At 57.5% G+C, this 19,153-nt stretch overlaps 3 protein-coding genes across 3 annotated transcripts; 1 reads left to right on the top strand and 2 right to left on the bottom strand.

Annotated features, from left to right (window-relative positions):
- Positions 1–66: 66 nt before the first annotated feature.
- LOC122363755 (fatty acid amide hydrolase 1-like) lies at positions 67–6,325 on the bottom strand. The gene is made up of 3 exons (XM_043333364.1): positions 1,941–6,325; positions 1,480–1,619; positions 67–993 (listed from the first exon to the last, which is right to left on the bottom strand). The coding sequence occupies exons 1-3, from the start codon at positions 1,993–1,995 to the stop codon at positions 865–867; spliced, it is 324 nt and encodes a 107-aa protein (XP_043189299.1). The 5' UTR covers positions 1,996–6,325; the 3' UTR covers positions 67–864.
- LOC122363760 (RNA cytidine acetyltransferase-like) lies at positions 902–13,340 on the top strand. Its single transcript, XM_043333376.1, has 16 exons — positions 902–995; positions 1,874–2,175; positions 2,557–2,883; positions 3,198–3,334; positions 3,554–3,680; positions 4,149–4,379; positions 4,597–4,713; positions 6,463–6,639; positions 7,087–7,198; positions 7,465–7,642; positions 9,229–9,458; positions 11,037–11,209; positions 11,532–11,663; positions 11,994–12,095; positions 12,758–12,900; positions 13,061–13,340. Exons 1-16 carry the CDS (start codon positions 902–904, stop codon positions 13,218–13,220), a joined length of 2,742 nt encoding a protein of 913 aa, XP_043189311.1. The 3' UTR covers positions 13,221–13,340.
- A 612-nt stretch (positions 13,341–13,952) lies between these two features.
- Positions 13,953–19,042, bottom strand: LOC122363754 (2-oxo-4-hydroxy-4-carboxy-5-ureidoimidazoline decarboxylase-like). Its single transcript, XM_043333363.1, has 4 exons — positions 18,295–19,042; positions 17,876–18,000; positions 16,771–16,924; positions 13,953–14,949 (listed from the first exon to the last, which is right to left on the bottom strand). The coding sequence occupies exons 1-4, from the start codon at positions 18,345–18,347 to the stop codon at positions 14,736–14,738; spliced, it is 546 nt and encodes a 181-aa protein (XP_043189298.1). The 5' UTR covers positions 18,348–19,042; the 3' UTR covers positions 13,953–14,735.
- Between the last annotated feature and the right edge of the window lie 111 nt (positions 19,043–19,153).

Here is a 19,153-nt window from a genome sequence, read left to right as displayed (position 1 = left end):
AAGGCGTTCGAGGAGTCACTACCAGTTGTTCATTATTTCACTATTGCGTCGCCAAAAAGTGTAACGTTATTGAGTCCGCCAAAGTTTATTGATTGCAATTAAATACACGATACCGTCACCGTCCTTCAAAAAACAAACAGCCGCAGTGCTGCTAGCCACATACCAAAACTGTCGACTATGGTAACAACTAACAAGCTGCTGTTTAAAACAGCCATAAAACACTGCGGAATATCATATGAGGTCAGCTGCCACAGCCCGGCGCGTATACCGTGTACCCTGTACCGTACCAACCAGGCAGCTCTGTCCCCCCGGACGGGGTACCGCCAGGTCACGGAGCGACACTGGGTGTCCGCTCCAGCGGCCGTACCAACCGGGCAGCTTTGTGCCCCTCAGACGGGGTACCGCCAGGCTACTGAGCGACACTGGGTGTCCGCTCCTTCAGATCTCCAGTAAACAGAAGGCGAGCCGTCACACATGCGCTAAATGGATACATGGCACAGCTCCTTCACCCTCACCGTAACAAACAGTATAATTATCAGAACGTTGCAGATCTATAGTAAATAACAACACACAAGCCCATTACTGCATGCATACGATTTATAAAATACCTTCCAGACTCGAATGATCTCACTTAACTTACATCAGATCATCACTCTTTCATGGTTCGCGCCAAAACTACCCAGCGCGCTCCTCAGAATGTGAAATATCTATCATCAGATCTACTATCAGAACTATCGGTTTGTTATCTATGCTCTGAACTACTTCCTTTTTGATTGACATCTCCACACAGATCTCTCGACGACCTCACGAGACGGCTGACGAAAATCGTTTACCGTTGACGTGCCTGTGGCGGGGGCGGCGGGTTCACGTTTTGCGGTAGTGTTTTTCGATGGTTCGCTCTATGTCGCACATGCCGGCCAGGAGCTGCTCCTCCATCCAGGGCAGGGCGGCCACCTGGACGCCGAGCGGCTGGCCCAGCGCGCCGCGGGACGCCTGTGGATAAATAGAGAGGTACCTTAGTACCCGATACTGCCGGCTGGCCCAGCGCGCCGCGGGACGCCTGTGGATAGACAGAGGTACTCAGTACAACACTTAGTGCTCAGTACCGAGCGGCTGGCCCAGCGCGCCGCGGGACGCCTGTGGAGAGATAGTGAGGTACTCAGTACAGTACCTAGTACTCGATACTGACGGCTGGCCCAGCGCGCCGCGGGACGCCTGTGGATAAATAGAGAGGTTCTCAGTACAGTACTTAGTACTCGGTACTGACGGCTGGCCCAGCGCGCCGCGGGACGCCTGTGGATAGACAGAGGTACCTTAGTACTCGGTACTGAACTGACGGCTGGCACAGCGCGCCGCGGGACGCCTGTAGAGAGCTAGAGAGGTAACTTAGTACTCGATACTGACGGCTGGCCCAGCGCGCCGCGGGACGCCGCTGGTTGATACAGAGGCACACTACACTATTCGGTACTCGGTACTCACGTCCTTGAACCACTGTAGCTCGACGCTGGGCGTGGGGTAGTGCTCGAGCGCGGCCTGGTCCTCCTCGGTCTCCCTGTCTACCGTCAGGATCCCCGCCGGAAAGTTGAGCAGGTTCATCAGCATCGTGTACAGGCCGCCCACTGCGGGACACACACGCAGCCGGATCAGTCAGTGCGCGGGTTAACGCCAGAGGCAGAAACGATGAACAACGGACAAAAGGTCCGATAAATGAACCAAACGTGAAAAACGCATTCCTCATAACGGAATTCATAACGAAAAATTAAAAGACAACCAAACCAAGACAGAAAAATCAGTAACTTTTTTAAACGCAAGGCCTGGCAATATAAGACATCAAAATAATTACGCAACAAAATCCTGGTTTTATTGTCGGTAGTAGATGGAAAATCTGTCCTATACAGTGCCGGGCGCCGCGGTGGGGCGCCGGGGCCGGTCAGACTCACTGATCAGCTCTGCCACCTTGTCGTGGGGCGGCGGCGGACAGGCGAAGCCGGGCATCAGCAGCAGCTGAACCTGCTGCCGCTCAGCTCGCACGTGCTGCAGCTGGAGGCGCTGCCGAAGCGCTCGGCGTCCGACCCGCCGTCAGCCTCCGAGCGTCAGCTGACCGAGCTGCGAGACAGCCTGCAGGACACGCAGCCGGTGGGCGCGCTGGTGGGCTGCTGCCGCACCGCCGACCAGGTACAAACGGGGCCCGTCCCAGGGGGAAGGGGGCTGCTGCCGCACCGCCGACCAGGTACAAACGGGGCCCGTCCCAGGGTGGGGGGGGGGGGGGGGTGCTGCCGCACCGCCGACCAGGTACGAGTACTGTCTGTCAGAGGGAGGGTGGGGTGGGGGTGGTGGGGCCTGCTGCCGCACCGCCAACCAGGTACGAGCGAACCCGTCCCGAGGGAAAAATGGCTGAAGGAGGTGGTCACCATGCGCGGTGAGATGGAATTCCGCTGAGTGAAGTCCTAACAACGATTTTTTTGTCGTGTAGTATTGTGGATAGTTCGTGTCTGTCGTTCCTGTTCTAAATGCTCCCCTCCACCCGTTACTAAACTCCCGCCCGGTCCCCGGCAGGCCAAGGCGCTGCTCAAGTTTGTGGAGGCCATCAGCGAGAAGCGTCTGCGCTCCACCGTGTCTCTGACGGCCGCCCGGGGCCGCGGAAAGTCGGCCGCGCTCGGGCTGGCCATCGCCGCGGCCGTCGGCTTCCAGTACTCCAACATATTCGTCACCTCGCCGAGTCCCGAGAACCTGAACACCCTGTTCGAGTTCGTGCTGAAGGGCTTCGACGCCATGGACTACCAGGAGCACCTGGACTACGAGCTGATCCAGAGCACCAACCCCGAGTTCAACAAGGCCGTGGTGCGCGTGAACGTCTTCAAGGAGCACCGGCAGACCATCCAGGTAGGGCTGTGTGACCGGTCGGCGCCGGCGCCGACCGGCAGCGGCGGGATGCCAATAAAATATGTGATGGAGCCGCGTCACCAGTGTTCCGAGACTAGCCGAGCTGTTCGGAGGTCTTGTGGACTTGGAGGTGATAACGGGTTACTCATGTAACGCTGAAGTTGCAGTGTGATATTCTGATGGTGTGATCAGACTGACGCCACGGTGAAATGATAATTACGTCACGGTTTCTTGACCCCCCCCCCTGTTCCCAGTACATTCACCCGAGTGACGCGGTGAAGCTGGGCCTCCAGTGACATCCCCCCTGTTCCCAGTACATCCACCCCAGTGACGCGGTGAAGCTGGGCCAGGCCGAGCTGGTGGTGATTGACGAGGCGGCCGCCATTCCGCTACCGCTGGTCAAGGCGCTGCTCGGGCCCTACCTGGTCTTCATGTCTTCCACCATCAACGGGTGAGTGTGGGTGCCGAGTGGGTCGCTCTAGTGATAGACCCAGCCTCTCGAGTGTCTCGATTTTTCCAGCGGCCGTTTGCTAGTTGGCTGAATTTCGCTGGTCGATGGCTCATTTTCTCCGGCCCACTGCGTCTGGCGCACTTGATTCCCTGTCACGTCGCCTGTCACGAGGACGTGGGCCACTCGCTGTCGATTTTAATCCCTCTGTCTCGTCCTCAGGTACGAGGGCACGGGCCGCTCTCTGTCGCTCAAGCTGCTGGAGCAGCTGAGGTCCCAGAGCGGCGCCGGCTCCACCGCCGCCAAGACGGGCGCCGAGGCGCAGAACGCCGGAAGGACCCTGGTTGAGGTGAACAGGGCGGGGCGGGACGAGATGCCGGCGTAGAATCAGTTCGAACGGGACAAGTATGCCGGATCATCCTGTGGTTTGACTCATGCAATATGCATATAAGTGTGGAAATAATAGCGCAGTTTTTCATCCGACTGCAGAGGTGCGCCAGCGGGACGCAGTATAAACGACATGCTCTTTTTAGCCATCTTACCACGAGTAATTATTGTATTTAATAATTGTTCCCATTGGTGCATTAACAAAATAATTGTTTATTTAGTCACACCCGGACGGAGAGCCCATGCCCATTGCCCACGACGGATTCCCCTGCCCTACGGCCGCTTCGCACGTTTCCGTGTCCCTGTTCGAATTGATCATGTTACCCTCCACTCCCAGTGTCTCTGGACGAGTTGATCACGTTTTTCACATTTCCCTCAGTACTGGTGTCCCTGGACGCGCCCATCACGCCTCCCTCGTCCGTCCATTCAGGTGTCGCTGGACGAGTCGATCCGGTACCGGCCCGGCGACCCGATCGAGTCGTGGCTGAACGCGCTGCTCTGTCTGGACGCCAGCGCGGTGCGGCCTCTGAGCACAGGCTGCCCGCCGCCCGAGCACTGCGAGCTCTACTACATCAACCGGGACACGCTCTTCTGCTACCACCGCGCCTCCGAGGCCTTCCTGCAGCGACTCGTCTCGCTCTACGTCGCCTCGCACTACAAGGTGGGCGGCGGGCGCATAGAGCGTGCTGAGAGCTCGGCTTGGCCTGCTGTGTTAGTAGTGGCCAGGTAACCTACCGAAGAAAAATAGGTGTTCAGGAGTAAAGTAGTTAATGTTGTTCAGTCCATGAGCGGGATCTAATTGACGGCTGAGGTATGGTGCTGAGCCTGGGCTGAGATGGGTCATCAGCTGACTGGGCTGTCGTCTGCGCTGTTTCCAGAACACGCCCAACGACCTCCAGATGATGTCTGACGCGCCGGGCCACCACCTGTTCTGTCTGCTGGGGCCCGTGGCGGCCAGCCAGTCGCTCCTGCCAGAAATCCTCTGTGTCATACAGGTGAGAGCGGTCCCCCGCCGGGAGTCAGCTGACCCCCACCGGGGCCCGTGGCGGCCAGCCAGTCGCTGCTGCCCGAGATCCTCTGCGTGATTCAGGTGAGAGAGTGAGCCGACAGACCCCACCGAGGCCCATGGCGGCCAGTCAGTCGCTGCTGCCAGAAATCCTCTGCGTCATTCAGGTGAGAGACGCGGCCCAGCAGCCCCCACCGGGGCCAGCGATCCCCCTGACGGGGGCGTCGGACCACCACTATAATTGCATTGGCTTCAGTACTGTGATAATCAAATTTGCAAGGGTATCATCCGGTGTGGGCATTTAAAAAATGTTGAATAATTTGATGACTGCTGATATGTGTCGCTGTCGCTTGCGTCGCTGTTATCACCCACTTAATAACGCGTGGGCGAGTGTACATACAGTGTCTGGTGTACTGTGCACTGATCAGCATAAATGTGTTGCGCTTCATTGTCTACTTTTGGGCGCGGTATTCGTTTTAACCTTCCAGGCGGTGGGGGGGGGGGGGGCATTTCCCCCCTTTAGTTTTTTATATATCTCGAGAACCGCTGCGCCGATCGTCACCAAACTTTCAGTACCCTCCCGGGAGTAGCTAGCGCACATGGTGACCAAAATTTTTTTCCAAAGGCTATGATAGGTTGGCCGCTAATGACGTCAGAGTAACGTCATTTTTGCCATTTTCGACCCAAAAAAAGGTTTCGCGGGAAGAGCTGTCAGACCTACAGCTTTAGAGATACAGAAAAATGTTCCAGACATAAAAGGTGTGGAATCAAGAGGGCTACAAAACTGCTATTTCGGTTTTTCCATTTTTTTTTTTGGATTTTGACCCCTAAAAATAAAAAATAGATTTTTTGAAAATAATAGCCGAAAAATCAAAAACAAAATTGATATTTAAAAAAAAACCGGAATATATGTGATAGTCCCTACCACATTCTATCTGCATACCAAATTTGAGATCAATACCTCTTTTTTTGGCCAAGTTATAGCGAAAAAAAAAACTGTTCAAAATTGATGACTTCAAACTTTCAAACTCAATTTTTAGCAATTCTAGACCTCGTAGCGCAAAACAAAGACCACCATTAGACTCCCCGTGACGAGCTGCATCGAATCGATACCCATTTTATGCAAAAATATCAACTTTGAAATTTGACCTTTTTTGACCTGACCTTGACCTGACCTCCACCAGAAAGTGACCTAAACCGTACCTTATGGTCTTGTAACCAATACCATTGAGCTGGAAATGAAAAACTGGCCATAAAACATGCATCGCACTACCTTAGTAAAGTTGGGTTCATGTGGTGACCCTTGGTGACCTTTGGTGACCTGACCTGTGACCTGACCTGGTATGACCTAGTGACCTCTAATAGCAACATATGTACTAGACAACTGACGCCTTATCGCTGTTTTTCGACAAAATGCGTTTTACTCGGTGTTATAGCGCATTCCCTAGAAGCCCTGTGAACGGTGAAACATTTTATCTTTGACATGACCTGTGACGTCATCGGTGACCCCGAGGTCAATGAAATTTGGTTTCCCTCGACAAATTTGACGGGCTATCGAACGCCGTTTGAATTTTCCGGATCCGTCCAGTAGTTTCGGAGATACGAGGGGGGGGGGCAAAAAAATGCCCCCCCCCCCCCACCGCGCGGAAGGTGGCTGGCAGGCCCACCGCCTGCCGGGTTAAGTTCGGTTTATTTAGTTTTGGAAAGTAACAAACGGCACAACTCTTTGTCTGTCCAGGTGTGTCTGGAGGGCGAGATATCGAAGACGTCCATCCTGGACGGCCTGTCTCGCGGGAAGCGCGCCGCCGGCGACCTGATCCCCTGGAACATTGCGCAGCAGTACCAGGACAAGGAGTTCCCGCAGCTGTCGGGCGCCAGGGTGGTGCGCATCGCCACCCACCCCGACTACCAGGGCGTGAGTGGCCGTGGGGCCGGGCAGGGAGTGGCGCGCTGGGTTTAGTGGGGACGGGGGGCTGGGCTTATTGGATGCTGCTGAACGGCGGTAACAATAAAGATGTTGAACGGGAGGGGCAAACCTGGCCGGTAGTCGCTGACCGTGTTAGGAGCTGTTTAGAAAATGAGTTATTTAAAAACGCGCCTCAGTTAATCAATATGGGGGAAGGGGCCGGGTTTTGGCGTCTCGGGGAGTGGGGCAGTGAATGCATAGATCTCTGGATACGTAGCAGATGAGATTTTCTGGAATTGTAAGCTCTTAGATTTATTATGAGGCTTTCTTTGTTATTACTGAGCTGTTAATGCTTTCTGGCAAGTCAAGATCCCGGCGGTAGCTCTATATTCCGTCATATTTTCCGGGAAGTCAAACCGCAAACGGGGTACACCGTGCATTTGTCTGTGTGCGCAGATGGGATACGGCGGCCGCGCCCTGGAGCTGCTCCACCAGTACTACGAGTTCAAGTTTCCGCCCCTGGACGACCTGCCGGACCCTGCCGACACCCAGATCGAGCCGGTCACAGGTATACCGTCCGCTGCGCTGCCGTTACGCTGTGGTAGTGGTGAGGGCTAGACGTGGGCGGTTTCAGTGACTCATATTTGTTCATTTTGTGTCGTTTGTTTGTTTGTTTTGTTCTGCTGCGCTGTCATTCTATACCAGCCGTGGCATCATAAGTATCCCAGAGCCCCAGCTCCCCCGTGCCCCGGCTGCCGGCACTCGTGGTCGCTGTTGAGCCACAGGTCTGAGGTACTAACCCCTCCCCTCCCGCGCGCTCCTGTCTCCGCCCAGACTCTGAGGTGGGCCTGCTGGATGAGCAGATCGCGCCGCGAAAGAAGCTGCCGCCGCTGCTGCTGAAGCTGCAGGAGCGCCGGCCGGAGCCGCTCGACTACATGGGTGTCTCCTACGGCGTCACCCAGCCGCTGCTCAAGTTCTGGAAAAAGGCCGGATACACGCCCGTCTACATGAGGTGACTGAATTCGCGGCTTGGATGATTTTATATCCTTCTCTCGAAGTTCTGGATGGTTGAAACCAGGGCTGCGGAGTCGATGGATTTCCAGCGACTCCGACTCCGACTCCGACTCCGGCTTTCAAAAACCAGCTCCGACTCCGACTCCGGCCAGAATTGTCGACTCCGACCGACTCCAACTCCCGGCTCCGACTCCGCAGACCTGGCAGGGCTGCGGAGTCGACAGATTTTCGGTGACTCCGACTCCGACTCCGGCTCGGGTTTCTAAAATCGACTCCGACTCCGACTCCGACTCCGGTCACAACTGTCGACTCCGACCGACTCCGACTCCGCAGCCCTGGTTGAAACCTTTTCAGCGGTGATTAGCTTTGGAAGATTTCACTGCAGGGAAGTTTGTTATGTAGGGGAAGGTGGGGTAAGACGGCCCAGCGGGGCAAGACGGACCACCAGCCCTCCCGGCTGAACCGCTGCTGGTATCTACTGCTTTATGCACTCACTATGTTTGTTTTCCTTCGTAACAATGGCCACCTTGATCTCATGCTGCTAGGATGCATAGCTTTTGAGTTATTGAGAAAAATGTTGTTTTTCGTCAAACCGATCTAATATAAGACGTCTACGGGTGATTCAATTACGGAGCCTTTCTTGCATGATTAGTTTCTATTTTGCACTTAACTGTGAAGAACAAAGTTATAAACTTAGTTATAGTCACACTTTAGGAAAGGCAAGGTTTTGCAATGTTGGGCTATTTGACATATACGTCATGATAATGACAGAATTTAGATTTGGGGCAAGACGGACCACTGTGGTCCATCTTACCCTGTGGTGGTCCATTGTACCCTGCATATGGAAATTTCTTTTCCAAAACATTGACACAAGTTTAAGTAAGCTAATTTTTCAGGAAGGAGTCTTTGTTGCATGTGAGCCATGCATGCAAGTGCTCAGTTAGCATGCATTCATGCCAAACGACAATCAACACACATGTTCCCAGCTTTTAGCTGCACTTCCATCACACATGAGTAAAGAATAAAGGCTCATTTTGTTATTTTACCATTCTGGTTACTTTTTCTTACAAGAGTACAGAGCAGAAGTGTAACACACATGAACGGATAGCAGGCACTGCTGGGTGGTCCGTCTTACCCCACGTTTTTTCTTGTTTGAGTTTTTGACATGTCCCTCATTAAGAGCATCCACCACCTAGATGTCTTTAATTTGAAATTTAGTCTTTACACATATCAACAGAGGAAGGATTGAGCATTCCGAAGACTATAAATAATATGAATTACGAGGGCAGTGTAGCAAGATATGCGGACTCAAACCTTAGCTGGTCCGTCTTACCCCACCTTCCCCTACCACTAAGGACGTTTGACCCGGTCACCTTCACTGAGGTCTGCGGTTGTCCGCCTGCAATTTTTGTTGTATGTTCTTTTGCCATGCTGGATGACGTGATTCAATGCTGACTATTGACTAAGGATGTTCGTGCTTTGTACTGTTCACGGAGACAAAGAGTACCATTGACGACGAGCGGCACTGCTCCTCTCCGAGTTACTTACAGCTGTGACCTCCCACTAACCTCTCCCTCTCCACAGGCAGACGGCCAACGACCTGACGGGCGAGCACACGTGCATCATGCTGCGTCCGCTGCGGCCGTCGGCCGCCGAGCCGGCGCCGCCGCCGCCCGACGACCACTGGCTGCCGGCGTTCTGGGCCGACTTCCGGCGCCGCTTCCTGGCGCTGCTGGGCTACCAGTTCCGCGCCTTCACCACCGGGCTGGCGCTCAGCGTGCTGTCCAACGCGGCGCAGAGCCAGCCGAGCTCAGGTGGGCGGACACAGACACATAAACTGGACGAGCATTGAGTAGACACAGCCCCGGCTCATTAAACCGTACTAGCCGCTAGCGGGTCCGCCGACGAGGCGGTGCGTGCTGTGACCCACACCCTACATATTGTACCGTGACCCGCATGATTCTGCATGTAAATACTCGCGGATGTTGTTTCTATACATAAAGCTTGTGAACGAGATACCTACATGCCGGCAGCCGGATATTGGTTTCGCTGCGTGTTGATTCGCCGTGATATCATTCACCGACATCTCCTGAACCTGCATAAAAGCGTAAAAACTCCCAATATTCTGTCTAACATAAGATAACGTAAAGTGGGGCTATTTGAGCCAGTATAACCACCCTTGTGGCGCAGTTGGCAAGTGCGTTCACGTTTGGTGTGGGAGGTCCTTGGATCAAAGCTGACCTCTGGCAGCGTTTTCCTCGGCCGGCTCCTACCCAGGAGATGGCAGTAACTGGGGAGTGTTCGCTCGGTCGTGGGGATTACCGCTGTGCCAGCCAGCGCCCCCGGCCGCAGGTACACGGGCCTGATCCGCCTTTAAACAGATCCTTCGGTCCGGTGACATGTCCCGAGGGCACGGCTTCGCTTCATGTCCCGGAGCAGCCCTCTGACCTGCCGGGCCCGAGAAATCGGGATAGCCCCAGCGTGCGCACCAGTGCGGTGTCACCTGGGGTGCGTGACAGGAAGCGTGCGGTCAAGGCTGTCCCGCGTAGCGGGTGCCGAAAACGATTCGTACCACTGCCGTGTATATAGTGTACTAACCCAGTATGAATGTGTGCTACTAACGACAAAAGCCCGGGTCGGGCAACAAAAATATTAAAAAAAAGAGACAGTATTTGAAATCGCTATAAAATGAAGATCGTTTGATTTTTGTGTGATATTTTTGCTCAGGAAGGTGTGGAATCGAGCAGTAAATCGCCTGAGCAAAAAAAAGCATAAATTTCAAGTGGTTTTTATTTTATAGCAATTTTAAATACTGTCTCAAATAGCCCCACTGTCTCAAATAGCCCCACCTTACGGTAACCAGTATTTTACCAGTTTTGTTTCGCCGGGCCGAAACGGCACTGATGGTAGGCTGGCGGGTCCCCAAACACTTAAATAAGCCGGGGACACAGCATAGCGCACAGCCGTGGTGCAGTGTTTTGTAGGCCCCTGTTTGCAACTGTGATCCCACGAAAGTGGGTTTGTGAACCTCTGCTTTATCCGAGGTCGAGCCCGCCTTACAGTTGTGATTTGTGAACCTCTGTATTCTGTGACCCCACAGAGGTCGGTCTGCGATTGTTTGTGAACCCCTGCCCCCCCCCCCCTCTGACCCCCCAGTGGTGGAGCGCGCCGTACTGTGATGGTTTATAAACCCCTCTCCCCTCCGACCCCTCAGAGGTGGAGCGCGCCGTGCTGGAGGAGTTTGTGAACCCCTGCCCCCCCCTCTGACCCCCCAGTGGTGGAGCGCGCCGTACTGTGATGGTTTATAAACCCCTCTCCCCTCCGACCCCCCAGAGGTGGAGCGCGCCGTGCTGGAGGAGTTTGTGAACCCCTGCCCCCCTCCGACCCCTCAGAGGTGGAGCGCGCTGTGCTGGAGGAGTTTGTCAGTCCGTACGACCTGCGCCGGCTGGAGCTGTACGCCACAAACATGGCCGACTACCACCTGATCACGGACCTTCTGCCGGCCGTGGCGCGGCTCTTCCTGCTCGGCCGGTTCGGCGACTGCCACCTCTCCCCAGTACAGACGGTTAGTAGGGGTCCGTCCTCTGTTGTAGGTCGGCGACTGTCACCTCTCGCCAGTACAGACGGTTAGTGGTTGTCCTCTGTTGTAGGTCGGCGACTGCCACCTCTCGCCAGTACAGACGGTTAGTGGGGGTCCTCTGCTGTAGTTCGGCGACTGCCACCTCTCGCCAGTACAGACGGTGGGTGAACGGAGCGACGCTCAGTGGAATTGGCTGTGTTTGTTGCCGGCTGGTCTTTGTTTCGGGTTGTTGTGTTTTTGCGTAAGCAGTCCCTCTCCGTGTGAACATGCCACGCTGACGCGTCCTCTGCGAATTGCGATGTTTCAGTGCATTCTGATCGGGCTGGGGTTGCAGTACAAGACGGTGGACGAGCTGGCCAAGGAGCTGGATCTGGCGGCTAGCCAGCTGCTCGGACTCTTCAACAGAACCATCCGCAAGCTGACGCAACTGCTCAGAGCGGTGAGGCTTCCGTCGCACTGTTTGAAGGAAATGATGGACGAGGCCCAGCTAATATCGTCGAGTAGCGTAGCGTAGTGGTGGTGCTGGGCAATGATAATGATAGACGCCCGAAGGGCGTTAGTCGTCGGTGCCCATAGGAGGGGTGGATGTGAACTCCGTCGATTTTGTGTGTTTTCTCTATACTTTTGTGTATTTGTGTTTTTTTTTCTATATTTTGTGTATTTTCTGTAGTGGCTGGGATTGTCACGTATGAGTCAGCCGCTGAGAACTGGACTTGTTACCGTTACCGCGTCCCGTTCTGCCGTATCACGCCGCTCGCTCCGCCGTCAGGTGTACGAGAAGGAGATCGAGTCAACGTTCTCGGAACGGAAGGCCATCGACATGGGCCCGGCCGCCAAGACAATCACAGAGGAGCTGGACGAGGCGGCTCAGGTGAGACGGCGCGGTCGCGGGCGCCCCGGCCACTGCGCGGTGCACGGTAACAGAGCTGCCCCAGCCGTCTGTGCTGTTCAGCGGCGTCGGGAAGATTGGTGTCATGATCAATAGATAATAAATGCTTAACAACGATCGTCGTCCACAATGGCTATGTTTTTCTTCTGCATTTCTCTTGATTTTGTCTCAAGCTCCTAATTACCGCCCAGCTGATAAGGTCTGTGTCTCTCCCCCTAAGCCATTGGTTCTCCGACCGACGACTGTCTCCTGCTCACGTCCTCATGTCTCATCACCGTCCCCTGTAACGCCGCCCGGTCCGCCGCCCACTGTACCGCCCCTTGTTCCGCCGGTAACGCCGCCCGGTCCGCCGTCTGTACCGCCCCCTGTTCCCGCCGGTAACGCCGCCTTGTCCGCCCACTGTACCGCCCCCTGTTCCCGCCGGTAACGCCGCCCTGTCAGCCGTCTGTACCGCCCCCTGTCCCGCCGGTAACGCCGCCCTGTCCGCCGTCTGTACCGCCCCCTGTTCCCGCCGGTAACGCCGCCCGGTCCGCCCACTGTAACGCCGCCCTGTCCGCCGTCTGTACCGCCCCCCGTTCCCGCCGGTAACGCCGCACTGTCCGCCGCCCGCCGGTAACGCCGCACTGTCCGCCGCCCGTCCCCAGGAGCTGGCCGAAAAGCAGAAGGCTGAACTGGAGAAGCTGAAGCTGCAGGACCTCAGCCAGTACGTCATCAAGGGTGCCGAGAGCGACTGGCAACAGGCGCTCGGCAGCGGCAAGCTCAGCAAGAGCTCTGTCTCCGTCAAAAGGTGGGGCTGCGGTACTGTATACTGTGCGTGGCAGGCCGGGCGCTGGATGCCTCACATGTGCCTGCTGATCAGTTTTGAGGCTGTCGTGTCGTGTCGACTTGACACCCATTGTCAGTTGCGTTCCCAGTTTGAATTGGCTGACGTTTTATGCCTTTTACAGCGGGGAGAAGCGGATAGAGCGGTCCGAGATCGAGATGGACATCGAACGTCTGGACGGCCCCGTCCCCAAAAAGGCCAAGGGAGAGAAATTCAAAAACATCGGCAAACCCAAGCCGAAGCAGAAACACAAACACAAGGGCCAGCAGCTGGCGACGCGGTGATGCGACGCCGAGGACCGGGACGCCAACATGAGTATTTGTAGTAGCTAGCTCTGTGACTCGCTCGCTTGTCATTGTACTGCCGGTGTCATGATGTGTTAGAAAACAACATGTCTTTAAACATTTCTTTCTCTGAGCTGGCCAGATGGATCAAAATCGAATGAGGCAAGTTTAGTCCACATTTGAATAATCACTTAACTTGATCACTATGTGACTAGCACGCAGCACATACGGCTCGAAGCATGTATCTTTTTTTAGTCGCTAGTCTTCTAGTAGCTAGCTGTCTCTCCCGCCTCCTGCCCCCCCCCCCCCCCCGCCCCCGCCGCCCGGTCCCCTGCGCTGAAGCGTTTGTCGCTGCCCTCCTGCCTTATATGGCTGTGACGGTGCCGCGGCGCCAGCCGACAGCGCTGTTGACACATTCCATATCATAAATAACGCGTCACGGGACCGCGGTCCTCACCGCGTCACAGCGCGTCACGGGACCGCGGCATTCCACTCCGGGCCGGGCCGGGTCACCGCATTTCACAAAAGGTCTGGGTCCTGATGTGGGTACTACATCTCACTCCGGGCATGGATTCCTGGGTCTGGGCAGCAGATTCACTCCCACCCCAGAGGTCTGGTGCCGGCGGTACACCTACAGTACCGGTACAAAGTCTGGTCCGGGTGGTACTCTGCCAGTACCGGTACGAAGGTACACCACCGCCTGTCGCATGCGTGCAAATTGAAAACCGCGCAGCATTGTCCAAACACCATGTATTTTCGGGTTTTAGTTGGGCTCCGCTGCCCGGGTTATCTGTCGCCGAGTGGAGGCAGTATGCAGAGCACCGCCCCCGCCTCCTGACGGCCACTGGGGGACTGAGTGTTTACTGGCCGGTCCCGTGACATCCTGCCCTCATAGAGCTGCGGCCACTCGTCGCCGACTGAGACCAGATACAATACCGGCCGGGCCAGCCGCCACGGTCAGGCCTGGGGTGGTTGGTGCGGCGGGGCGGCCGGGGAAACGGGAGAGGCAGGGAGGGAGGCCGGGGAACAGGAGAAGCTATTGATGAACGGTAGGGAGATTAGTTTTTTTTTCTTCTGAGGAACGACAGTAAGAAGAGGGGTTTAATGAAGAAGTGCGAGAACGGTGGTTTTACTGAGCAACGGGGAACGGGAGAGGTTGCCGGGGAACGGCCGGGAAACAGTCGCCTTCTTCCTTGAGAAACCCTCAACCCTGTGTTTCCTCCGGAGCAAATGTCACAGATGAGGACAGCGCTAATGTTACTGAGAAGCGGCGGGGAGCGGATGCACTGTATGTAGAGTAAGACGAGTGGCTCGCAGAGGGAGGCAGGCGGCTGACGGGGGACTGAGGCTGCGCGGCAGAGGAGCCGAGTGAGCGAGTAGACTGGACCCGTCGGGTAATTCGCTGTCTGGGTGACGCCCTCGAACTCCGTGGTCCCTCCTCTGTGTCGGTCCCTGTCGGTTCTGGCGGCTACAGCCGGGTCTCGGCGCGGGTCGGGCTGCAGCTGCCGGCTCTGCTCAGTCCTCCCGCTCTGCCGTCTCAGGCCGGCCCTCCGCCGGGCCGACGATGTCCAGCAGCCGGAGGTAGGTGATCTTTTTGACCTCCTCCAGGCCGGTGCGCAGCTCCTCGTCTTCGTCGTTCCGCAGCCGCTCCTCGAGCCCGCTCAGGATGGCCGCCTTCTTGTTCTGGCGCGCGCACACCACGAACGGAAAGCCGAACTTGGCCTTGTACCTGCCGGCAGCGGACAGGTGCGCGGTCACACTACGATCAAGGTGAAGAGAACCAAGCTCTCTCGGGGTAGAGCTACAGGTAAACTCATCCGGGCGCGACACGCAGGTGCGCACAGATTATTTCCAAATCGGCGGCGCATCTGTTGAAGGGAGCATCAACTTTTAATCTGCGTCGTGAGCGGACAGTACAGATAATATGGGGCGTTTCCTTTCCTCCCCTCCCATTCTGGGTGACTGTTCTTCCTCCATTTCATATGTAGCGGTTGTTCGCTCTCCCCTCCCAGCGCGACTGGCGGCCGACTGTCCCTCCCCGCCGCGGTCCCACGGTACGGTCAGCGCCGGACTCGGTCGGTCCGCCGGGACACACGGCGGTCACGGTCACGGACTCGGCAGTCATGGACGGAAGCGACCACACGGCCCGTGCCGTGCGGCGGCGACTGGGCTGACCGAGACCGCTAGCCCGGCCTGTCGAGGCGCTGGTTGGCTGTGGCGTGGGGCAGTTAAGGATGGTTGTCTGGTGGCTCCTGGGCACCAGGTGGCCGTGGTGTTGCCTGTAGGACGGGTAACGGATGGTGACCGTAGGGTAGGACGGGTTACGGATGGTGGCTGCAGTGGTGTGGGACGGGTTACGGATGGTGACTGCAGTGGTGTGGGACGGGTTACGGATGGTGGCTGCAGTGGTGTGGGACGGGTTACGGATGGTGGCTGTAGTGTAGGACGGGTTACGGATGGTGGCTGCAGTGGTGTGGGACGGGTTACAGATGGTGGCTGCAGTGGTGTGGGACGGGTTACAGATGGTGGCTGCAGTGGTGTGGGACGGGTTACAGATGGTGGCTGCAGTGGTGTGGGACGGGTTACGGATGATGGCTGCGGTTTGGGACGGTTACAGTGGTTATCTGACGGCTCCCCGTCGACTGTTTGTACTCTCTCTGTCCGATGGGATGACGTGATTGTCTTTTTCGGCCGTGGCATGCCGTTTGTGAGTCGCACAGGACGTCCGGTCCCGATAGCAGCTCACTGGCCGGTCACGGACTTACTGGTGTTCTGAGAGTAGCTGAGCAGCCATGGCATTACGAATAGAGCCAATGGATCTGATCTCACTGTGCCCCATAATGACCTATCCGCCCGCACCCGACTGTCCCGCCGACCTCTGGTTCTGGTCGGGGACCCGGTGACCCCGCTGACCTGTGGTTCTGGTCGGTGACCCCGCGGACCTGTGGTTCTGGTCGGTGACCCCGCGGACCTGTGGTTCTGGTCGAGGACCCGTTGACCCCGCTGACCTCTGGTTCTGGCCAGTGACCCCGCTGACCTCTGGTTCTGGTCGGTGACCCCGCTGACCTGTGGTTATGGTCGGTGACCCTCGCTGACCTGTGGTTATGGTCGGTGACCCCTGCTGACCTGTGGTTCTGGTCGGTGACCCCTGCTGACCTCTGGTTATGGTCGGTGACCCCGCTGACCTCTGTTTGTGGTCGGTGACCCCCGCTGACCTGTGGTTCTAGTCGGTGACCCCCGCTGACCTCTGTTTGTGGTCGGTGACCCCCTGCTGGCCTGTGGTTCTGGTCGGTGAGCCCGCTGACCTGTGGTTATGGTCGGTGACCCCTGCTGACCTGTGGTTCTGGTCGGTGACCCCTGCTGACCTCTGGTTATGGTCGGTGACCCCGCTGACCTCTGTTTGTGGTCGGTGACCCCCGCTGACATGTGGTTCTAGTCGGTGACCCCCGCTGACCTCTGGTTCTGGTCGGTGACCCCGCTGACCTGTGGTTCTGGTCGGGGACCCGGTGACCCCTGCTGACCTCTGTTTGTGGTCGGTGACCCCGCTGACCTGTGGTTCTGGTCGGTGAGCTGTTGTCGCTCCTCCTCGGTCAGCTCAGTCAGCCCGGCACTGCGCTGCTCCCCGGCTGATTCTGACGTCAGCGTGCCCTGCTGAGCCACCCGGCCGGCCAGGTCGGGGTGCACCCGCAGCACCGCCTGACGACCTGTGAGGTCACGGGGAGGTCACAGGTCAGGGTGCACCCGCAGCACGGCCCGCCGACCTGTGAGGTCACATAGGTCACAGGTCAGGATGCATCCGCAGCACCGCCTGACGACCTGACAGGTCACGTAGGTCACAGGTCGGGGTGCACCTGCAGCACCGCCTGACGACCTGTGAGGTCACAGAGAGGGTGCACACAGGTCAGGTGCTCCCGCAGCACCGCCTGACGGCCTGACAGGTCACAGAGAGGGTGCGCACAGGTCAGGGTCGCCTTACCTTCACCGTGTTAGAACGTCGTGCCTTCTCACCTTGTGAGTATCCTCACTTACAGAGCGAGTGTCCCGCTCTCACCGTGGTAGGGCAGCGAGTCGAGGAGGGTGCTGAGTCGCTAACACCGGACGTACTCTTCTCACCGTGGTAGGTCCTCTCGCACTGACACTGGACGTACTCCTCCGACCACAGGACGACGACTCGTCCTGTGTCTCCCGTGTCAGTGTGACAGGAGACTCTCACACTGACACAGGACGTGCTCCTCTCACACTGACACTGGACGTACTCCTCTGACCGTGGTAGGGTAGGTGATAAGAGAAACAGGACGACGACTCGTCCTGTGTCTCCCGTGTCAGTGTGACAGGAGACTCTCACACGGACACTGGACGTACTCCCTGTGTAGCCTGTGGGGGCTCCCTCCCTCTCACCGTGGTAGGTCCTCTCACACTGACACACGTACTCCTCTCACCGTGGTAGGGCAGCGAGTCGAGGCAGGTGCTGACACAGGACGTACTCCTCTCACCGTGGTAGGGCAGCGAGTCGAGGAAGGTGCTGACACAGGGCGTACTCCTCTCACCGTGGTAGGGCAGCGAGTCGAGGAAGGTGCTGACACAGGGCGTACTCCTCTCACCGTGGTAGGGCAGCGAGTCGAGGCAGGTGCTGACACAGGACGTACTCCTCTCACCGTGGTAGGGCAGCGAGTCGAGGAAGGTGCTGACGCACTCGTGGATGTCGTTGACGTCAGAGAAGGGCCGGCTGGCCCAGATGGCGCCGGCCGCCAGCGGGCAGTGCTCCACCACGTTACCGAACCTATAACAACAACAACAACAACAACATCCAACGTGGCGCCGGCCGCCAGCGGACAGTGCTCCACCACGTTACCGAACCTACAACAACAACAACAACAACAACAACAACAAACGTGTTGCGCGGTCACCCACTGTTACAGGTTACAGAACCTGGCGCACAGCAATATACGGTTACAGAACCTGGTGCACAAGCACGCCTTACGAAAATTACGTCAATGCATGATGCCTATTTTTGCGGGTCTTGGCTGAACTATGTGGTGCCTACAACTCGACGGACTTAAGTCGGCTGGCTCACCTCTCGATGAACTGCTCGAAGTCCATCTGGTTCACGTCTGCCATGGTGATCATGTCTCCGGTCTAGTTAGGTGGCCCGGTGGCGCCCTGAGCCCGGTCTCCAGTCCGTTCAGCTCGTTCTCACAGGCTCCGGCTCCTCCGCTCCAGGCTCCCTCCCGCTCCGGCTCCTCCGCTGACCGCTCCCGGCTCCCGCCCGCTCCGGCTGCTCCGCTCCCGGCTCCCGCCCGCTCCAGCTGCTCCGCTCCTGGCTCCCTCCCGCTCCGGCCGGGTACAGTGGCCCGTCCTTCCGTCACTGGCAGTTCCGCCGTCCTCGGTTCACCGACTGTTCAGCTCCGAGTCACCGTGTGCTGCTTCAGCCCCGTTCGTCACCGCTGGACTGGACCGAGCCGTGTCCGTCGGTCGGTGGACGGGTCACACCGGCCGCTGCACCGCCTCCTCGCTGTGTGCCGTGCCGCGCGGCCACCGCTCGCCGCGCCCGGTACACCGGTCAGGTCGGACGGACGGTCTGTCGGCGACGGTACCCGGCGGCGGTACCCGGCGGCCACTGGCGGCGGCGCGACGATCTGTCGGCGACTGGCGGCGGTACCCGGCGGCCACTGGCGGCAGCGTGACGATCTGTCGGCGACTGGCGGCGGCCCGCGGCACAGGCACGGAGCGACGCCTCCCAGGAGCCCGTCGCACGGCCAGCCAGCGCCGCCTCCTGGCCCCGTCCCACCACGGTCAGGGGTATAGGACAGTCGCCCGCGGTCCGTCTGGTCGGACACGGTCCGAGCCCTATCGCCATGTTTAGACAGGCCACCCTTTGTTTATGCTCTGGCGTCGCCGGGCTGACCTTGGTCGGGTATGGACAAACAGACGTA

The sequence above is a fragment of the Amphibalanus amphitrite genome, unplaced genomic scaffold, assembly GCF_019059575.1.
Source record: "Amphibalanus amphitrite isolate SeventyFive unplaced genomic scaffold, NRLGWU_Aamphi_draft 000638F_arrow, whole genome shotgun sequence".
NCBI classification, from domain to species: Eukaryota; Metazoa; Arthropoda; class Thecostraca; order Balanomorpha; family Balanidae; genus Amphibalanus; species Amphibalanus amphitrite.
This window is presented reverse-complemented; position numbering and strand designations above follow the sequence as displayed.

Coding starts and splice junctions, on each gene's coding strand:
- LOC122363760 (XM_043333376.1), top strand. CDS start 902: ATGTCGCACATGCCGGCCAGGAGCTGCTCCTCCATCCAGGGCAGGGCG. Junction 9,459..11,036: donor GCAGAGCCAGCCGAGCTCAG/GTGGGCGGACAC, acceptor CCGACCCCTCAG/AGGTGGAGCGCGCTGTGCTG. Junction 11,664..11,993: donor TGACGCAACTGCTCAGAGCG/GTGAGGCTTCCG, acceptor CTCCGCCGTCAG/GTGTACGAGAAGGAGATCGA.
- LOC122363755 (XM_043333364.1), bottom strand. CDS start 1,995: ATGCCCGGCTTCGCCTGTCCGCCGCCGCCCCACGACAAGGTGGCAGAG. Junction 1,620..1,940: donor CAAGGTGGCAGAGCTGATCA/GTGAGTCTGACC, acceptor TGTGTCCCGCAG/TGGGCGGCCTGTACACGATG. Junction 994..1,479: donor AGCTACAGTGGTTCAAGGAC/GTGAGTACCGAG, acceptor ATTTATCCACAG/GCGTCCCGCGGCGCGCTGGG.
- LOC122363754 (XM_043333363.1), bottom strand. CDS start 18,347: ATGATCACCATGGCAGACGTGAACCAGATGGACTTCGAGCAGTTCATC. Junction 16,925..17,875: donor CGACTCGCTGCCCTACCACG/GTGAGAGGAGTA, acceptor GTGACCTCACAG/GTCGTCAGGCGGTGCTGCGG. Junction 14,950..16,770: donor CTCACCGACCAGAACCACAG/GTCAGCGGGGTC, acceptor CGCTGCCGGCAG/GTACAAGGCCAAGTTCGGCT.